The sequence below is a fragment of the Oculina patagonica genome, chromosome 12, assembly GCF_052425735.1.
Source record: "Oculina patagonica isolate OP01 chromosome 12, crgOcupat, whole genome shotgun sequence".
Taxonomy (NCBI): domain Eukaryota; kingdom Metazoa; phylum Cnidaria; class Anthozoa; order Scleractinia; family Oculinidae; genus Oculina; species Oculina patagonica.
This window is the reverse complement of record NC_135769.1, coordinates 6,268,681-6,292,236: the sequence shown is the minus strand read 5'-3', so window position 1 is coordinate 6,292,236 and position 23,556 is coordinate 6,268,681. Positions and strand designations below refer to the sequence as shown.

The 23,556-nt window shown below is 40.0% G+C and overlaps 1 protein-coding gene and 1 pseudogene across 3 annotated transcripts in view; both read left to right on the top strand.

Moving 5' to 3' along the window:
• Positions 1-19,113, top strand: part of LOC144631780 (arylsulfatase J-like) — an 82,590-nt pseudogene extending 63,477 nt beyond the window's left edge. Inside the window, exon 10 of the transcript XR_013566796.1 lies at positions 18,483-19,113. The product of XR_013566796.1 is annotated as an arylsulfatase J-like (transcript). The remainder of the gene's footprint in view (positions 1-18,482) is intronic.
• Positions 19,114-20,661: 1,548 nt separating this feature from the next.
• Positions 20,662-23,556, top strand: part of LOC144631819 (uncharacterized) — an 8,870-nt gene continuing 5,975 nt past the window's right edge. Inside the window, exons 1-5 of one of the 2 annotated variants that reach the window (XM_078490389.1) lie at positions 20,662-20,949; positions 21,080-21,150; positions 22,213-22,277; positions 22,696-22,747; positions 23,000-23,061. In XM_078490389.1, the coding sequence (XP_078346515.1) occupies positions 20,931-20,949; positions 21,080-21,150; positions 22,213-22,277; positions 22,696-22,747; positions 23,000-23,061 (269 nt within the window). In that variant the 5' untranslated portion in view covers positions 20,662-20,930. The remainder of the gene's footprint in view (positions 20,950-21,079; positions 21,151-22,212; positions 22,278-22,695; positions 22,748-22,999; positions 23,062-23,556) is intronic. The other variant, XM_078490390.1, reaches the window with a different exon arrangement.

Genomic DNA, 23,556 nt, shown 5'->3' with positions numbered 1-23,556 from the left:
GTATACGGAGGCTCCGCTCGCCCGTTTTAGAATTTGTAGAAAATATGCACTGTTTACCTGGTGACTGCGTTCTCTGCAGCAACATGTGGCAGTCCTTTGCAGACCTCTTTAGCTTTGTTTGGTTGTTGTCCATTTTAGTCCACGTGATGTTACCCTTCAAATTGAAGCAAACGCACGTGGAAACGAATGAATAATACATGTGCCCTGAGCCACTTGTTTCTCGTGCACAGGCTCAGCCAGCTAAGAGTTACAAATGCTCTGTGTTCCAGAATGGAGTCCTTCACTGCCCCACCGTCAACCAGAGATGGGAGTAGTTGGGATTACACCATGAAAATTGATTTTCGAACACGGTTGCTTCCTTCGGTATCTCGGCTCATGGCTCGTGTACGACGACCTGACTGACGTCACGAACGTGTTCAACCATCAGGTAGCTAGGGTTTTACGACGAAAATGACTGACGTCATACCTCTGCAGCTTTAAGGTAGGTATCGGTGTTGGTAGGTATCAGAGCATACGGTTTTCGAGAGAATACCGTACAACTGCTAAATAGCTACCTCACTGACCGGAAATATCGAGTTAAGATCGGTCGTCACGTCAGTTCGAGTCGACTGGTAAACCGCGGCTGTCCACAGGGCTCCGCCCTTGGCCCGCTGCTATGGAACGTTTTTCAAAACGATTTACCTTATGGCCTCAACGCGAAACTTTCAATGTATGCAGTTGATCATCAAATTTATCACATCGGGGACGACCAGGGAACTGTAACATCGCAACTCAACTGAGGAGAGTGCTAATTTTGCTACAAACTGGTACGGCTCAAATCTCTTAGCCGGGAATATAAAGAAGTACCAAGCCATGAGCATCGGCTTTAGTCAGAGCAATAGTAACATCCATGTAAACGGAGAGGAAATCAAGACCACGGATAATCTTCAGCTTTTAGGCGTGACACTAGACTCCGATCTTAATTTCTCTGACCACATAAATCTTATCTGTAAAAAAGCTAGTCAAAGAATTGGCGTGTTAATGAGATTAAGAAACCTAATTCCAACACAGTCAAAATTAACATTGTTCAAATGCGCCATCTTGCCTTATGTTACCTATTGTCACTTAGTGTGGCACTTTTGCAAAGCTAGTGATACAAGAAAACTGGAGAGAATACAAGAAAGAGGCCTCAGAGCAGTCTTTAAGGATAACAGCTCAAGTTATATTCAACTGCTCGAGAGGGCCGGACTGCCCACATTACTTAATAGACGACTTCAAGACCTCTCTATTCTAATGTTTAAAGTTAAACATAAGTTATGCCCCTATTATCTCTGTAATTTTTTCAGCAATAACTCCAGTACGTATAACTTAAGACAATTTGGTTTTACAATGCCTACGTTTAACTCGGTGAAATACGGCAAGCACTCGATCAGATATCTAGGACCCAAATTGTGGTCAAAATTACCAAAGAGCATAAGAGAGGCCACATCCATCAGTATTTTTAAGACGAACGTCAGAAATCTTAACAATCTTGATGCATTATTAGATGATGGGTGCAGAGGCTGTCCGCTCTGCTCCTCCTAAAGAATTTTTAATTATGTATTATTGTATTATATAACATATTTTAACTTTAATAGATTTAAATTTTATTATTGTAAATAGCCATAGTTTTTTAGTATTTTCTTTTATTTTAACCCTTTTTTTTTGTTATGTCCCCGTATTAGTGGGGGAGTTTTCCCCAGCTAGGTGGTTTATGACATTTTAATAAAGTTTCTATCTATCTTTAGTAGAAACTCAGCTGTGTTCTATTGGAAATCCGCGAATCTGATTGGTTCTCCCACTGTTTTCTATTCGCCGAAAGAAAACAGTCGCGCGCGCTCGTAGCTCTTTAAGCGGTACATTTTCTTGATTTTTGACTTCAAAGTGCACAATATTGTAGGTTTTGGACTACAATCATTCCGAGTTTCTACTAAAACAATTAGACTACTCGCCCTCGTTTTCTATGAGCGATAGTCAACTCGGCTGCGCCTCGTTGACTATTTGCTCATAGAAAACTCGGGCTCGTAGTCTAATTGTTAAATCTATCTATCTATCTACCTTGTTCCCAGGGTCTCACCGATACTCACTCACGGTAAAGACAAGGGAAGTTGAATCGGAAAGTCACGCGGGTGCACATAGCCCTTTCGTTTCTCTTAGCCGGCTGGGCCTTGGCACGAGGAACCAAGCCGGCTAAGAGAAACGAAAGGGCTAGAAATCAAAAAGGGCTTTGGGGACGAGAATTGCGGGTGCATTGTTTGGTGGTTGTCACACGCTCACCCGTTTTAGAATTTGTGGGTACTGTGGGCAAGTATCGACTGTTTACCTGGGGACTGAATTCTGCAGCATCATGTGACGGTCGCATCCTAGTACCCAGGGTCTTCGTTCCGAAGGGACGAAGACTCTCGGGTATATACTTCATGGTAGAAGGCCACGAGTGCACCCGAGGTATATACGTCATGTAATAGTAATTGTACTGTCGCTTGCTCGGTGTATTGATGGTAGTTATCGTTATTGTTTGCAATTGTCGGTAGTTGTTGGTTGTTACTAGTAGTTGTTGGTAGTTACTAGTAGTTGTTGGTTGTTAATAGTAGTTGCTGGTAGTTATTAGTAGTTACTAGTAGTTGCTGGTAGTTGCTAGTAGTTACTAGTGATTGTTGGTTGTTACTAGTAGTTGTTGGTTGTTACTAGTAGTTGCTGGTAGTTGTTGGTTGTTACTAGTAGTTGTTGGTTGTTAATGGTAGTTACTGGTTGTTACTAGTAGTTGCTAGTAGTTGTTAGTTGTAGTTGCTGGTAGTTACTGGTAGTTGATGGTAGTTACTGGTTGTTACTAGTAGTTGTTGGTTGTTACTAGTAGTTGCTGGTAGTTACTGGTAGTTGTTGGTTGTTACTAGTAGTTCCTGGTAGTTACTGGGTAGTTGATGGTTGTGGCTGGTAGTTGTTCATAGGTGTTGGTTGTTACCAGTAGTTGTTGGTTGTTACTAGTAGTTGCTGGTAGTCGCTAGTAACTAGCAACTACCAGCAACTACTAGTAACAACCAACAACTACCAGCAACTACCAGTAACTACTAATAACAACCAGCAACTACTAGCAACTACCAGTAACTACTAGTAACAACCAGCAACTACCAGCAACTACCAGTAACTACTAATAACAACCAGCAACTACTAGCGACTACCAGTAACTACTAGTAACAACCAACAACTACTAGTAACTACCAGTAACTACTAATAACAACCAGCAACTACTAGCAACTACCAGTAACTACTAGTAACAACCAGCAACTACTAGTAACAACCAACAACTACCAGCAACTACCAGCAACTACTAGCAACTACCAGCAACTACTAGTAACAACCAACAACTACCAGCAACTACCAGTAACTACTAATAACAACCAACAACTACTAGTAACAACCAACAACTACTAGCAACTACCAGCAACTACTAGTAACAACCAGCAACTACCAGTAACTACTAATAACAACCAGCAACTACTAGCAACTACCAGTAACTACTAGTAACAACCAACAACTACTAGTAACTACCAGTAACTACTCATAACAACCAGCAACTACTAGCAACTACCAGTAACTACTAGTAACAACCAGCAACTACTAGTAACAACCAACAACTACCAGCAACTACCAGCAACTACCAGCAACTACTAGCAACTACCAGCAACTACTAGCAACTACCAGCAACTACTAGTAACAACCAACAACTACCAGCAACTACCAGTAACTACTAATAACAACCAGCAACTACTAGCAACTACCAGTAACTACTAGTAACAACCAGCAACTACTAGTAACAACCAACAACTACTAGCAACTACCAGCAACTACTAGTAACCAACAACTACTAGCAACTACAAGCAACTACTAGTAACAACCAACATCTACTAGTAACAACCAACAACTCCTAGCAACTACCAGAAACTACTAGCAACTACCAGTAACTACTAATAACAACCAGCAACTACTAGCAACTACCAGTAACTACTAGCAACTACCAGCAACTACTGGTAACAACCAGCAACTACTAGCAACTACCAGCAACTACTAGTAACAACCAACAACTTTTAGCAACTACCAGCAACTACTAGCAACAACCAGCAACTACTAGCAACAACCAGCAACTACTAGTAACAACCAACAACTACTAGCAACTACCAGAAACTACTAGCAACAACCAACAACTACTAGCAAATACCAGCAACTACTAGTAACAACCAGCAACTACTAGCAACTACCAGCAACTACTAGTAACAACCAGCAACTACTAGCAACTACCAGCAACTACTAGTAACAACCAACAACTACTAGCAACTACCAGCAACTACTAGCAACAACCAGCAACTACTAGCAACAACCAGCAACTACTAGTAACAACCAACAACTACTAGCAACTACCAGCAACTACTAGCAACAACCAACAACTACTAGCAACTACCAGCAACTACTAGTAACAGCCAGCAACTACTAGCAACTACCAGCAATACTAGTAACAACCAACAACTACTAGCAACTACCAGCAACTACTAGTAACAACCAACAACTACCAGCAACTACCAGCAACTACTAGTAACAACCAGCAACTACTAGCAACTACCAGTAACTACTAGTAACAACCAGCAACTACTAGCAACTACCAGTAACTACTAGCAACTACCAGCAACTACTAGTAACAACCAGCAACTACTAGCAACTACAAGCAACTACTAGTAACAACCAACAACTACTAGCAACTACCAGCAACTACTAGCAACAACCAGCAACTACTAGCAACAACCAGCAACTACTAGTAACAACCAACAACTACTAACAACTACCAGCAACTACTAGAGACAACCAACAACTACTAGCAACTACCAGCAACTACTAGTAACAACCAGCAACTACTAGCAACTACCAGCAACTACTAGTAACAACCAGCAACTATTAGCAACTACCAGCAACTACTAGTAACAACCAACAACTATAGCAACTACCAGCAACTACTAGCAACAACCAGCAACTACTAGCAACAACCAGCAACTACTAGTAACAACCAACAATACTAGAAACTACAGCAACTACTAGCAACAACCAACAACTACTAGCAACTACCAGCAACTACTAGTAACAGCCAGCAACTACTAGCAACTACCAGCAATACTAGTAACAACCAACAACTACTAGCAACTACCAGCAACTACTAGTAACAACCAACAACTACCAGCAACTACCAGCAACACTAGTAACAACCAGCAACTACTAGCAACTACCAGCAACTACTAGTAACAACCAACAACTACTAGCAACTACCAGCAACTACTAGTAAAAACCAGCAACTACCAGTAACAACCAACAACTACCAGCAACAACCAACAACTACCAGCAACTACCAGTAACTACTAATAACAACCAGCAACTACAAGCAACTACCAGTAACTACTAGTAACAACCAACAACTACTAGTAACTACCAGTAACTACTAATAACAACCAGCAACTACTAGCAACTACCAGTAACTACTAGTAACAACCAGCAACTACTAGTAACAACCAACTACTACCAGCAACTACCAGCAACTACCAGCAACTACTAGCAACTACCAGCAACTACTAGCAACTACCAGCAACTACTAGTAACAACCAACAACTACCAGCAACTACCAGTAACTACTAATAACAACCAGCAACTACAAGCCACTACCAGTAACTACTAGTAACAACCAGCAACTACTAGTAACAACCAACAACTACTAGCAACTACCAGCAACTACTAGTAACAATCAACAACTACTAGCAACTACCAGCAACTACTAGTAACAACCAACAACTACTAGTAACAACCAACAACTACTAGCAACTACCACAAACTACTAGCAACTACCAGTATCTACTAATAACAACCAGCAACTACTAGCAACTACCAGTAACTACTAGCAACTACCAGCAACTACTAGTAACAACCAGCAACTACTAGCAACTACCAGTAACTACTAGTAACAACCAACAACTACTAGTAACGACCAAAAACTACCAGCAACTACTAGTAACAACCAACAACTACTAGAAACAACCAACAACTACTAATAACAACCAACAACTACTACCAACTACCAACAACTACTAGTAACAACCAACAACTACCAGCAACTACCAGTAACTACTAATAACAACCAACAACTACTAGTAACAACCAACAACTACTAGCAACTTCCAGCAACTACTAGTAACAACCAGCAACTACCAGTAACAACCAACAACTACCAGCAACTACCAGTGACTACTAATAACAACCAGCAACTACTAGCAACTACAAGAAACTACTAGTAACAACACGCAACTACCAGCAACTACCAGTAACTACTAATAACAACCAGCAACTACTAGCATTTACCAGTAACTACTAGTAACAACCAGCAACTACTAGTAACAACCAACAACTACCAGCTACTACCAGCAACTACCAGCAACTACTAGCAACTACCAGCAACTATTAGCAACTACCAGCAACTACTAGTAACAACCAACAACTACCAGCAACTACCAGTAACTACTAATAACAACCAGCAACTAAAGCCACTACCAGTAACTACTAGCAACTACCCGCAACTACTAGTAACAACCAACAACTACTAGCAACTACCAGCAACTACTAGTAACAACCAACAACTACTAGTAACAACCAACAACTACTAGCAACTACCACAAACTACTAGCAACTACCAGTAACTACTAATAACAACCAGCAACTACTAGCAACTACCAGTAACTACTAGCAACTACCAGCAACTACTAGTAACAACCAGCAACTACTAGTAACAACCAACAACTACTAGTAACAACCAGCAACTTCTAGTAACAACCAACAACTACTAGTAACAACCAACAACTACTAGCAACTACCAGCAACTACTAGCAAAAACCAGCAACTACTAGCAACAACCAGCAACTACTAGCAACTACCAGCAACTACTAGTAACAACCAGCAACTACTAGCAACTACCAGCAACTACTAGTAACAACCAACAACTACTAGTAACAACCAGCAACTACTAGCAACTACCAGCAACTACTAGTAACAACCAGCAACTACTAGTAACAACCAACAACTACTAGCAACTACCAGCAACTACTAGCAACAACCAACAACTACTAGCAACTACCAGCAACTACTAGTAACAACCAACAACTACTAGCAACTACCAGCAACTACTAGTAACAACCAACAACTACCAGTAACTACCAGCAACTACTAGCAACTACCAGCAACTACTAGCAACTACCAGCAACTACTAGTAACAACCAGCAACTACTAGTAACAACCAACAACTACTAGCAACTACCAGCAACTACTAGCAACAACCAACAACTACTAGCAACTACCAGCAACTACTAGTAACAACCAACAACTACTAGCAACTACCAGCAACTACTAGTAACAACCAACAACTACCAGTAACTACCAGCAACTACTAGCAACTACCAGCAACTACTAGCAACTACCAGCAACTACTAGTAACAACCAACAACTACTAGCAACTACCAGCAACTACTAGCAACAACCAACAACTACTAGCAACTACCAGCAACTACTAGTAACAACCAACAACTACTAGCAACTACCAGCAACTACTAGTAACAACCAACAACTACCAGTAACTACCAGCAACTACTAGCAACTACCAGCAACTACTAGCAACTACCAGCAACTACTAGTAACAACCAACAACTACCAGCAACTACCAGTAACTACTAATAACAACCAGCAACTTCTAGCAACTACCAGTAACTACTAGTAACAACCAACAACTACTAGTAACGACCAAAAACTACCAGCAACTACTAGTAACAACCAACAACTACTAGTAACGACCAACAACTACTAGAAACAACCAAAAACTACTAATAACAACCAACAACTACTAGCAACTACCAACAACTACTAGTAACAACCAAAAACTACCAGCAACTACCAGTAACTACTAATAACAACCAACAACTACTAGTAACAACCAAAACTACTAGCAACTACCAGCAACTACTAGTAACAACCAGCAACTACCAGTAACAACCAACAACTACCAGCAACTACCAGTAACTACTAATAACAACAGCAACTACTAGCAACTACCAGTAACTACTAGTAACAACCAACAACTACCAGCAACTACCAGTAACTACTAATAACAACCAACAACTACTAGTAACAACAACAACTACTAGCAACTACCAGCAACTACTAGTAACAACCAGCAACTACAGTAACTACTAATAACAACCAGCAACTACTAGCAACTACCAGTAACTACTAGTAACAACCAACAACTACTAGTAACTACCAGTAACTACTCATAACAACCAGCAACTACTAGCAACTACCAGTAACTACTAGTAACAACCAGCAACTACTAGTAACAACCAAAACTACCAGAACTACAGCAACTACAGAACTACTAGCAACTACCAGCAACTACTAGCAACTACCAGCAACTACTAGTAACAACCAACAACTACCAGCAACTACAGTAACTACTAATAAAACCAGCAACTACTAGCAACTACCAGTAACTACTAGTAACAACCAGCAACTACTAGTAACAACCAACAACTACTAGCAACTACCAGCAACTACTAGTAACAACCAACAACTACTAGCAACTACAAGCAACTACTAGTAACAACCAACATCTACTAGTAACAACCAACAACTCCTAGCAACTACCAGAAACTACTAGCAACTACCAGTAACTACTAATAACAACCAGCAACTACTAGCAACTACCAGTAACTACTAGCAACTACCAGCAACTACTGGTAACAACCAGCAACTACTAGCAACTACCAGCAACTACTAGTAACAACCAACAACTTTAGCAACTACCAGCAACTACTAGCAACAACCAGCAACTACTAGCAACAACAGCAACTACTAGTAACAACCAACAACTACTAGCAACTACCAGAAACTACTAGCAACAACCAACAACTACTAGCAAATACCAGCAACTACTAGTAACAACCAGCAACTACTAGCAACTACCAGCAACTACTACTAACAACCAGCAACTACTAGCAACTACCAGCAACTACTAGTAACAACCAACAACTACTAGCAACTACCAGCAACTACTAGCAACAACCAGCAACTACTAGCAACAACCAGCAACTACTAGTAACAACCAACAACTACTAGCAACTACCAGCAACTACTAGCAACAACCAACAACTACTAGCAACTACCAGCAACTACTAGTAACAGCCAGCAACTACTAGCAACTACCAGCAATTACTAGTAACAACCAACAACTACTAGCAACTACCAGCAACTACTAGTAACAACCAACAACTACCAGCAACTACCAGCAACTACTAGTAACAACCAGCAACTACTAGCAACTACCAGTAACTACTAATAACAACCAGCAACTACTAGCAACTACCAGTAACTACTAGCAACTACCAGCAACTACTAGTAACAAAGCAACTACTAGCAACTACAAGCAACTACTAGTAACAACCAAAACTACTAGCAACTACCAGCAACTACTAGCAACAACCAGCAACTACTAGCAACAACCAGCAACACTAGTAACAACCAACAACTACTAGCAACTACCAGAACTACTAGAGACAACCAAAACTACTAGCAACTACCAGCAACTACTAGTAACAACCAGCAACTACTAGCAACTACCAGCAACTACTAGTAACAACCAGCAACTATTAGCAACTACCAGCAACTACTAGTAACAACCAACAACTACTAGCAACTACAGAACTACTAGCAACAACCAGAACTACTAGCAACAACCAGCAACTACTAGTAACAACCAAAACTACTAGAAACTACCAGCAACTACTAGCAACAACCAACAACTACTAGCAACTACAGCAACTACTAGTAACAGCCAGCAACTACTAGCAACTACCAAATACTAGTAACAACCAAAACTACTAGCACTACAGCAACTACTAGTAACAACCAAAATACCAGCACTACAGCAACTACTAGTAACAACAGCAACTACTAGCAATACAGCAACTACTAGTAACAACCAAAACTATAGCAACTACCACACTACTAGTAAAAACCAGCAACTACCAGTAACAACCAAAATACAGCAACAACCAACAACTACACAACTACCAGTAACTACTAATAACAACAGCAACTACAAGCAACTACCAGTAACTACTAGTAACAACCAACAACTACTAGTAACTACCAGTAACTACTAATAACAACCAGCAACTACTAGCAACTACCAGTAACTACTAGTAACAACCAGCAACTACTAGTAACAACCAACTACTACCAGCAACTACCAGCAACTACCAGCAACTACTAGCAACTACCAGCAACTACTAGCAACTACCAGCAACTACTAGTAACAACCAACAACTACCAGCAACTACCAGTAACTACTAATAACAACCAGCAACTACAAGCCACTACCAGTAACTACTAGTAACAACCAGCAACTACTAGTAACAACCAACAACTACTAGCAACTACCAGCAACTACTAGTAACAATCAACAACTACTAGCAACTACCAGCAACTACTAGTAACAACCAACAACTACTAGTAACAACCAACAACTACTAGCAACTACCACAAACTACTAGCAACTACCAGTATCTACTAATAACAACCAGCAACTACTAGCAACTACCAGTAACTACTAGCAACTACCAGCAACTACTAGTAACAACCAGCAACTACTAGCAACTACCAGTAACTACTAGTAACAACCAACAACTACTAGTAACGACCAAAACTACCAGCAACTACTAGTAACAACCAACAACTACTAGAAACAACCAACAACTACTAATAACAACCAACAACTACTACCAACTACCAACAACTACTAGTAACAACCAACAACTACCAGCAACTACCAGTAACTACTAATAACAACCAACAACTACTAGTAACAACCAACAACTACTAGCAACTACCAGCAACTACTAGTAACAACCAGCAACTACCAGTAACAACCAACAACTACCAGCAACTACCAGTAACTACTAATAACAACCAGCAACTACTAGCAACTACAAGAAACTACTAGTAACAACCAGCAACTACCAGCAACTACCATAACTACTAATAACAACAGCAACTACTAGCATTTACCAGTAACTACTAGTAACAACCAGCAACTACTAGTAACAACCAACAACTACAGCTACTACCAGCAACTACCAGCGACTACTAGCAACTACCAGCAACTATTAGCAACTACCAGCAACTACTAGTAACAACCAACAACTACAGCAACTACCAGTAACTACTAATAAACAGCAACTACACCACTACCAGTAACTACTAGCAACTACCCGCAACTACTAGTAACAACCAACAACTACTAGCAACTACCACAACTACTAGTAACAACCAACAACTACTAGTAACAACCAACAACTACTAGCAACTACCACAAACTACTAGCAACTACCAGTAACTACTAATAACAACCAGCAACTACTAGCAACTACCAGTAACTACTAGCAACTACCAGCAACTACTAGTAACAACCAGCAACTACTAGTACAACCAACAACTACTAGTAACAACCAGCAACTTCTAGTAACAACCAACAACTACTAGTAACAACCAACAACTACTAGCAACTACCAGCAACTACTAGCAAAAACCAGCAACTACTAGCAACAACCAGCAACTACTAGCACTACCAGCAACTACTAGTAACAACCAGCAACTACTAGCAACTACAGCAACTACTAGTAACAACCAACAACTACTAGTACAACCGCCTCTAGCAACTACCAGCAACTACTAGTAACAACCACAACTACTAGTCAACCAAAATACTAGCAACTACAGCAATACTAGACAAAATATAGAAGATTAGTAAAAATAGATGCATAGTACAATATACTACCAATACTTCTAAAAACAATAAAGAATAATAGAAAAACCAGCAACTACTAGTAACAACCAACAACTACTAGCAACTACCAGCAACTACTAGTAACAACCAGCAACTACCAGTAACAACCAAAACTACCAGCAACTACCAGTAACTACTAATAACAACCAGCAACTACTAGCAACTACCAGTAACTACTAGTAACAACCAGCAACTACCAGCAACCACCAGTAACTACTAATAACAACCAGCAACTACTAGCAACTACCAGTAACTACTAGTAACAACCAACAACTACTAGTAACTACCAGTAACTACTAATAACAACCAGCAACTACTAGCAACTACCAGTAACTACTAGTAACAACCAGCAACTACTAGTAACAACCAACAACTACCAGCAACTACCAGCAACTACCAGCAACTACCAGCAACTACTAGCAACTACCAGCAACTACTAGTAACAACCAACAACTACCAGCAACTACCAGTAACTACTAATAACAACCAGCAACTACAAGCCACTACCAGTAACTACTAGCAACTACCCGCAACTACTAGTAACAACCAACAACTACTAGCAACTACCAGCAATTACTAGTAACAACCAACAACTACTAGTAACAACCAACAACTACTAGCAACTACCACAAACTACTAGCAACTACCAGTAACTACTAATAACAACCAGCAACTACTAGCAACTACCAGTAACTACTAGCAACTACCAGCAACTACAAGTAACAACCAGCAACTACTAGTAACAACCAACAACTACTAGTAACAACCAGCAACTACTAGTAACAACCAACAACTACTAGTAACAACCAACAACTACTAGCAACTACCAGCAACTACTAGCAACAACCAGCAACTACTAGCAACAACCAGCAACTACTAGCAACTACCAGCAACTACTAGTAACAACCAGCAACTACTAGCAACTACCAGCAACTACTAGTAACAACCAACAACTACTAGTAACAACCAGCAACTACTAGCAACTACCAGCAACTACTAGTAACAACCAGCAACTACTAGTAACAACCAACAACTACTAGCAACTACCAGCAACTACTAGCAACAACCAACAACTACTAGCAACTACCAGCAACTACTAGTAACAACCAGCAACTACTAGCAACTACCAGCAACTACTAGTAACAACCAACAACTACTAGCAACTACCTGCAACTACTAGTAACAACCAACAACTACCAGTAACTACCAGCAACTACTAGCAACTACCGGCAACTACTAGCAACTACCAGCAACTACTAGTAACAACCAACAACTACCAGCAACTACCAGTAACTACTAATAACAACCAGCAACTTCTAGCAACTACCAGTAACTACTAGTAACAACCAACAACTACTAGTAACGACCAAAAACTACCAGCAACTACTAGTAACAACCAACAACTACCAGTAACGACCAATAACTACTAGAAACAACCAAAAACTACTAATAACAACCAACAACTACTAGCAACTACTAACAACTACTAGTAACAACCAACAACTACCAGCAACTACCAGTAACTACTAATAACAACCAACAACTACTAGTAACAACCAACAAGTACTAGCAACTACCAGCAACTACTAGTAACAACCAGCAACTACCAGTAACTACTAATAACAACCAGCAACTACTAGCAACTACCAGTAACTACTAGTAACAACCAGCAACTACCAGCAACCACCAGTAACTACTAACAACAACCAGCAACTACTAGCAACTACCAGTAACTACTAGTAACAACCAACAACTACTAGCAACTACCAGTAACTACTAGTAACAACCAGCAACTACCAGCAACCACCAGTAACTACTAATAACAACCAGCAACTACTAGCAACTACCAGTAACTACTAGTAACAACCAGCAACTACTAGTAACAACCAACAACTACCAGCAACTACCAGCAACTACTAGCACCTACCAGCAACTACTAGCAACTACCAGCAACTACTAGTAACAACCAACAACTACCAGCAACTACCAGTAACTACTAATAACAACCAACAACTACTAGTAACAACCAACAACTACCAGCAACTACCAGCAACTACTAGTAGCAACCAGCAACTACCAGTAACAACCAACAACTACCAGCAACAACCAGCAACTACTAGCAACTACCGGTAACTACTAGTAACAACCAACAACTACTAGTAACTACCAGTAACTACTAATAACAACCAGCAACTACTAGCAACTACCAGTAACTACTAGTAACAAGCAGCAACTACTAGTAACAACCAACAACTACTAGCAACTACCAGCAACTACCAGCAACTACTAGCAACTACCAGCAACTACTAGTAACAACCAACAACTACCAGCAACTACCAGTAACTACTAATAACAACCAGCAACTACAAGCCACTACCAGTAACTACTAGTAACAACCAGCAACTACTAGTAACAACCAACAACTACTAGTAACTACCAGCAACTACTAGTAACAACCAACAACTACTAGCAACTACCAGCAACTACTAGTAACAACCAACAACTACTAGCAACTACCAGCAACTACTAGTAACAACCAACAACTACTAGTAACAACCAACAACTACTAGCAACTACCACAAACTACTAGCAACTACCAGTAACAACAAATAACAACCAGCAACTACTAGCAACTACCAGTAACTACTAGCAACTACCAGCAACTACTAGTAACAACCAGCAACTACCAGCAACCACCAGTAACTACTAATAACAACCAGCAACTACTAGCAACTACCAGTAACTACTAGTAACAACCAACAACTACTAGCAACTACCAGTAACTACTAGTAACAACCAGCAACTACCAGCAACCACCAGTAACTACTAATAACAACCAGCAACTAATAGCAACTACCAGTAACTACTAGTAACAACCAGCAACTACTAGTAACAACCAACAACTACCAGCAACTACCAGCAACTACTAGCACCTACCAGCAACTACTAGCAACTACCAGCAACTACTAGTAACAACCAACAACTACCAGCAACTACCAGTAACTACTAATAACAACCAACAACTACTAGTAACAACCAACAACTACCAGCAACTACCAGCAACTACTAGTAGCAACCAGCAACTACCAGTAACAACCAACAACTACCAGCAACAACCAGCAACTTCTAGCAACTACCGGTAACTACTAGTAACAACCAACAACTACTAGTAACTACCAGTAACTACTAATAACAACCAGCAACTACTAGCAACTACCAGTAACTACTAGTAACAACCAGCAACTACTAGTAACAACCAACAACTACTAGCAACTACCAGCAACTACCAGCAACTACTAGCAACTACCAGCAACTACTAGCAACTACCAGCAACTACTAGTAACAACCAACAACTACCAGCAACTACCAGTAACTACTAATAACAACCAGCAACTACAAGCCACTACCAGTAACTACTAGTAACAACTAGCAACTACTAGTAACAACCAACAACTACTAGTAACTACCAGCAACTAATAGTAACAACCAACAACTACTAGCAACTACCAGCAACTACTAGTAACAACCAACAACTACTAGTAACAACCAACAACTACTAGCAACTACCACAAACTACTAGCAACTACCAGTAACAACAAATAACAACCAGCAACTACTAGCAACTACCAGTAACTACTAGCAACTACCAGCAACTACTAGTAACAACCAGCAACTACTAGCAACTACCAGCAACTACTAGTAACAACCAGCAACTACTAGCAACTACCAGCAACTACTAGCAACAACCAGCAACTACTAGTAACAACCCGCAACTACTAGCAACTACCAGCAACTACTAGTAACAACCAACAACTACTAGCAACTACCAGCAACTACTAGCAACTACCAGCAACTACTAGTAACAACCAGCAACTTCTAGCAACTACCAGCAACTACTAGTAACAACCAGCAACTACTAGCAACTACCAGCAACTACTAGTAACAACCAACAACTACTAGCAACTACCAGCAACTACTAGCAACAACCAGCAACTACTAGCAACAACCAGCAACTACTAGTAACAACCAACAACTACTAGCAACTACCAGCAACTACTAGCAACAACCAACAACTACTAGCAACTACCAGCAACTACTAGTAACAACCAGCAACTACCAGCAACTACTAGTAACAACCAACAACTACTAGCAACTACCAGCAACTACTAGTAATAACCAACAACTACCAGCAACTACCAGCAACTACTAGTAACAACCAGCAACTACTAGCAACTACCAGCAACTACTAGTAACAACCAACAACTTTTAGCAACTACCAGCAACTACTAGTAACAACCAGCAACTACTAGCAACTACCAGCAACTACTAGTAACAACCAACAACTACTAGCAACTACCAGCAACTACTAGCAACAACCAGCAACTACTAGCAACAACCAGCAACTACTAGTAACAACCAACAACTACTAGCAACTACCAGCAACTACTAGCAACAACCAACAACTACTAGCAACTACCAGCAACTGCTAGTAACAACCAGCAACTACCAGCAACTACTAGTAACAACCAACAACTACTAGCAACTACCAGCCACTACTAGTAACAACCAACAACTACCAGCAACTACTAGTAACAACCAGCAACTACAAGCAACTACCAGCAACCACTAGTAACAACCAACAACTACTAGCAACTACCAGCAACTACTAGTAACAACCAACAACTACTAGCAACCACCAGCAACTACTAGTAACAACCAGCAACTACCAGCAACTACTAGTAACAACCAACAACTACTAGCAACTACCAGCAACTACTAGTAACAACCAACAACTACCAGCAACTACCAGCAACTACTAGTAACAACCAGCAACTACTAGCAACTACCAGCAACTACTAGTAACAACCAACAACTACTAGCAACTACCAGCAACTACTAGTAACAACCAACAACTACCAGCAACTACCAGCAACTACTAGTAACAACAAACAACTACTAGCGATAACTACCATCAATACACCGAGAAAGCGACAGTACAATTAATCAAAAAATCCTCAATACTAATAAAATATTGAAGTTCTCAGACATTTTGTGGCATTTTTGTGAAGTTTAGAGATGGATTTCATTACCCATGTAAGAATAATGTATATAAGTTGTTGCTCATGGGAGATATTGGGCACTAGTTAAAGGCTATTTCCAACAGTACGAAATTTGTACCTTCCAAAAGACCGTTTGAGGAGAAAAAATCAAATCAGACGGTTGAAGTGAATTTTTGTACTTAAAGCCTAATTAACTCAGAATATAATGCAGTGAATTTTATTTTCAGAAGTCTTTTTTCTTGTGGAACTGGTCAATCAAAGTCAGCTAATTAAATATGCATAAATTAGTGAAAAATGGCCATTTTTTGCAAAAGGTGCCATAACTTGAAGGGAATTAAATATTTTAAGCTGATGTTTTGTCACAGTAAATAGCTCACCATACCCAGCATTTATGCTAAGTTTGGGCGAAATCGGTGATATGAGCTGTATCACCTGTTGCCTGGTCCTCTTATGGACACACTCTTAATTAGCAAAAAAATTTATGCAACAGCTGAGTATTTTACCTGGCTTCCAGCTTTATTAAGAATCTCTGCTCTGTGCACTATAGGGGTGGTGAATGGTCCTTCAAAAAATGCGTGTCTCGCAAAATTTTAGCCAAATTTCAGGGATCTCGTCGTCTCAAATTTTTCTTTGACGCCTTCTCGGAGTCTCAATTTCTTTTGCAAGGCTAAAAACGTCTCGGGCTCGCAGAAAAGATATCAGTCTCGCCGTCTCACAAAGTCTCGCATTTACCATTTGACACCCTTCACTGTGTCAATGAACACAGTTCAAGGGGGTTTTTTTGGTGAAGGGGGGGGGGGGGCATTAGAAATCAATTCTGTTATATCCTTCATTTGGCAACTGTTATCTGCCTGTGTTTGATCATGTCAATTAAAATCTAATACTTTCCTCGTCTTGCCACCTCTTAAAAAATAAGAATTGCCAATGACCAACCTAACCAACCTAACCTTCACGCCACACAACATCAATGTTTACTTGTTTTTGTAGCGGAAGTCATTGGTGAATTCCAGATGTTTTTATTGATTTCCGGCTGCCATTTTGGTGCCCCTCCGCATGGGCACCAACATGGCGTTTCCATACTGTGCTCTATAAATTTGTGTGGAACATTTTGACAGATAACTCGAGTATGAAATACCGTACAGACCTGAGACTTGGTCAAGTAGTTTTATCTAGTAATTTTCTACGACCAGTAGTAATGATCTTGAGTTTTTTTGACTCAATAGATTTGTATTTTTTCTCTGGCGTGACAGTGGCATCGAAGTAAAAAAAAACATCATGCATGATGATGATGATGATGATGACGACGATGATGATGATTTTGAATCATTTTGGGGTTTATACACCAATAGTGATTGCAGCACTAAGCTAGAAATAACATGTTTTCAGACGATGGGTAATTCTTTACCTCTCTCTCTCTACCCACCAGGTACAGATTGGAGTGGATGGTATGCTCCCCCCCGGATTTGAAAACTCGAATCGCCCTACCAGAGAAGGGGCCTTGAAAAATGTTGTTGTTACTTGTGGCAAGCCACCGTCTTCTCCACCCCAGTGTACACCTAAGCTGGGCCCTTGTTTGTTTGACGTCGAAAAGGATCCTTGTGAATATGTCAACCAGGCTAAGAACGAACCAGCCATCGTAGATTCGATGCTGCAGTGGCTTGATGAATACAGAAAGACCATGGTGCCACCAAGAAACAAACCGGCCGACCCGAATGCTAACCCTGACAAGCATGGTGGAGTATGGATCCCTTGGATGGATTAAGAAGTAGATTGAAATTTAAAAAAAAATTAAATAAAATCAACTTGCTTTTGAGTTGGTCTTTTTTTTTTGCACTTTTTTAAAATGAGTCTAGGTGAAGAACCTTCCATGTGGGAATTAATTTTACATAAAAAAAAAAAAAAATAAAAACTTGCTTTTGAGTAAGTCATTTCTTTTTGCACTGTATTAAAATGAGTCTTGGTGAAAAACCTTCCATGTGAGAATGAATTTTACCTACATACGAATTAGGTATTATGAGGTTTTTCCACCAAGCCTTATAACGTTTGAAGCAGAGGTTACGTTCAGGTTACTCGGAAGGGATTGGGGAGGAGAGGGCGACGGGGACCCTGAATATGAATGAGTGTAGTTAGAACCCAATCACCCCCACTTCTGCGATTATAGCACTTTTTTTTTGGAAAGACCCAAAATATTGAAACGAAACAAGTCTGCATGTCTGCTGTCTGCTTGCACTCCAGTTAGCCAAAAAAAAGGCTCAAGCTAGCCTGTTTATGGTTAGCTCTCAGTAATGAGTTTCGCTTGCTTACCGTATTTACTCGAATAAGCGCCGCGCGGCGCTTATTTAATTTTTCGCGCCACAAGTGCGGCGCTTATTCGAGGGCGGCGCTTATTTACGCGGCGCTTATTTAAAATTTGGACGTCGCAAAGAATCTAATCGAAACGAAACTTCTACAGTAACTAAAAGAAGGTTCTTTTGATTGCCAGGATCCGTCTCTTACGGAAGAGAGTAGTTGCGCTTGCTGTTCCGACAAAGCTCATGGCCTTCACAACGTTAACAGAACTGCGCATTGAAAGAATTTTGGATAGAAAATAATAATAGGCGAGCGGTAAAACATAATAACTTTGAGCTGCAAAACAACGCTTTTTACGAAAAGGAATTTCCAAGGCTGTTTTAGAGTTTCTTTGTAGTGCTATTTTTCGTTATAAGGAATTCCTCGAGTAAGCGCCGCATCGGCACTGCGGCGCTTATTCGAGGGCGGCGCTTATTAACTTTTTTGTCCCGAATGCGGCGCTTATTCGAGGGCGGCGCTTATTCGGGGGCGGCGCTTATTCGAGTAAATACGGTACCTTAAAAAAGTAAGGTACGCAAGTAATCCAAACCAATAATGTAAATGTCATTGATTGACTAGCAAGTTCATATTTTTCCACTGAAGAAGGGGCAGTAACCCCGAATTGTATGTAGACAATTTTCTTCCATCTCGCGCATTATTTATTATGTTTGACAAAGACTTCCCAAACGAACTAAATGTTTTACGACGTATGGTCAAACGTGTGACGACGTTCATTTTTTATCAAACAGGTTTAAAAAAGGTGCCCAAACGGGGAAATATTTGGTCACCAAACAATGTTTGATCGCCAAAAATTAATTTTCCGTTTGGACAGCCTGGGTATAGTTTTATTTTCGATCACGGGGTGGGAAATGGCGGGAGCTTTTTACAACCAATCACTCGAAGTACAGTCAACCCTTTCTTAAACAGACACCGTCGGCACCGGCTCCAACTGTCCGTCTCAGAGAGGTGTCCGTCTTATAGAGAGTTTTGTTACAGTCAAATGTGTCCGTCTAAATTAGAGGTGTCCGATAATGACTTTAAAAAACTTGCGTCCACTTGCATAATTGCGTCTCCGTTTGACGCGTCAGGACTTGCGTTGACTTGCGTTCACTTTGGCCGAGATCAAATTTGCACTTACGGTTAACGCAATTTTTTCACCGTTTGGCCACCCATCGCAAATCAACGCATCTTTTGCAGTTCACTTCAAATACTGAATTGCGCCTCGTAACATTTTAAATAACTTTTTGCAATTTGCGTGCACTTGCGAGTAAACTTGCGTGTCCGTTTGGCCACCGAACGCAAGTTGAACTTGCGACCACTGTGTTACCGTTTGCCCAGTGCTTAAAGGAAAATCGCGTTTACTTCTAAACTGCAGCAACAGTTTCTTTCGTTCTTTGAAAACTCTTTAAAATATATTGCGTTACAGCTGCGCGTGCAAGTTTGTGCAAGCGCGCGCTTTGCCTTATAAGGCGTGTGCACTCTATTATTACGTCAACAATGCAAAAGTTCGATTCAGAGTCAGACTGAGTTTACAACGAATCGCTGCGTTGAAATTTGCTCCGCTGATTTGCTACAAACAAACAAAGAAACTTCATCTAGAGTGTCACAGCATGGCTTGTATTCAAGAAGGTAAAGTTAAGCTTGTTCTGTTTTTCGTGCAAGTTGCCGATGTTGTGTTTTAACGTATAAAATCTATTTTAATCTTCTGTTGCAATATGAGTTTGCCGGTTCACTAAGACGTTGCAAATTTTTTCCTCAGTAGATTTTAGTGAGCAGAGAGAAATCGATTCAATTTCGACAAACGAACAGTTCAAGACTACACAAAGACAGGTTAGTTATTTAACAAAAAGCAGAGTTTGTTTTTAAAGAAGGCGCAATCACAAGGTTGCAATTAGCTAAACTTGCTTTTTCAAAGCGAAGAAAGGTAGGATACTTTCAAGCCACATTTTCATCAGCATAAGGTCTAAAGCCGTTGTTAGTGAAATCCAGCTAACATAAATTTAGATAAGCCATGTTGAATTAAATCCCGAATCATTATTTTTTGTTATTATTGTTTTGTAGGGCCGAAGATTCGCAATTTTTTAAAATATAAATTTGCGAAAAACATCCAGATTTTGAAACGAATGTATCATTTGTGACTGCGCTTTTCCACAATTACAGTTTTCTTTTACAAATATTTTGCGAACAAAAATAACTGCTTATTTAATATTGCGAAATTAAGTTTTTTTCCCCAAACCCGCAGATCGGAAATAGGAATTTACTTTATGGTAAACCATTCTCGAGGCAACACTGGGTTCTCTGATTAGCTATACCTGACCCCTAGCTATGTCTTGGTCGGGATTTTATAAAGTGCGGAACGTTTCCAAAAAGCCGTCGGCAATCTTCGGGAAGATTCACGGTACTTCGCTCAGTGACTCTCAAATGTGGCATTAAAAAATCGATTTAAATCGATTTGTTGGAAATTCATTCTCGTCTAGCCTGCGAATACAGCCGCCTCTTATCGCTCTTGCTACTACGTGCGAAAGGGAGCGATGAGAGGCAGCTGTATTCGCAGGCTAATTCTCGTCCAACAATCCACGATCTTTCTGGTCTGCGCTTGAGGGATCGAGACCTCTCGCCGGGTCCAACACCGGAAGTCCGCGATTCACGGACTCATTGTCGAATCTGACAAATCTCATTGGCTAAAAAAACAGAACGAGTACTTTGCGCATGCTCACAAATCGGGATAGGCCAAAGGTATTGATCCCTGGCGCAGACCAGAAGGATCGTGGACTCTGAGGACGAGAATGTTCGAAATTAAAAAAAAGTGTCAATCAACCTAGTTCAGCTAGTGCTAGTTGGTAAAAGATAAGAACATAGTACTAAATGTTTTCTTACTATTATTAATTTCAGTCGATGAGATTTACAGCCGCATCCGGCGAAGAAAAAAAGCCCCAAACATTTCAACTTCTAAAAAGGTAAGGCAAGCAATGAATTTTTTCTATCCTTAAGGCCGAACAACTGGACTGAGGAACAATACAACTTTGCCAAAACAAGTATATCGGCCCTCTAAAACACATTTTTTCTCTCCTATTGTCACTTTCCAGCCGTTGTTTGTTAACGTTTCAGTGTGCTTGGAGTCACAAAACACCCAGCCTCTGAAGACTGGGCCCGACTTTCCTCCAGGGCGAAATTTTTCGCACTTCATGCATGTTGTTATTTCTATTGAAGTGATTTTTGCCTTGCGACCAGAATTGTTAACCAGGCGTTCGCGCCGAGAACCCAAAAACTCCACACCATTTAGTTTCACATCCGTCCTTCCCTAAATATTTTTTTTTTATTTCTTGTAATTAACAATTTGCTTGCTTTTCCCTTTCCTACGCAAAAATACTTTAGGGAGTCACGGCCAAATGAGCCAAAACAAAGCCGGCAAGAAATTAAAATACAGGTTAGTCATGTGACTGTCATACACACACAGCTACAAACAGGGAACTGGGTTGAGCCTAGTAAGAACCGCTGATACCAATAGTCCACTATCTCAGAAATATTATTTAAAACTTACGAAAGTTTGAAAATAGTGACTGCTTCTGCAAAACTTCTCTTCGCTGTAAGAAAGTAAAGATAATTTAGAAATCTATTACCGTTAGGAGTTCAAAACTGAATATGTGATTTGCTTTTAATTGTCATTTTTTTATTGCAGAGATTACAAGATATAATAGTGTCTCAGGACGAAAAAACAAAAAATCTGGAAAGGCAACTTGCGTAAGTATAAAAATAATGTTAAACGACAACTAAAGAAAGGGTAAAAATTCGACAAATGAACCTTATCGAATTATAGAAAGTTAATGATGATATTCATTGAGATTTGTTTAAAAAAATCTTTTTAGAATTAGGCATTCCAACGTAAAAACGGCTTTACGATTGTAAGACTCTTATTGCCAATAGCATTATGATTTAATTCTGGACTCACGAACACCATAACGGGGGTTCAAAAAAGAAAAAAAAACAGACACTAGTACCAAAGGCTGGATGTTAACTCGAAGAGAAAAAAACAGCAGAAAGAGTTGGGCTGAAATCACAAAGGCCAAAAATTAGCACGTTGCCAAAAAATTTACCAAAAACGGAGTTTTAGTCAGAACTTTTATTTGAATAGAAACATTAACAAGGTAATGAAATTCCATAATATTTCAAAATTAATGGTTGGTCCGTTATGCTTGAGATTAATGTTTGATCTTTTGAAATTAAGCTGGTCCATAC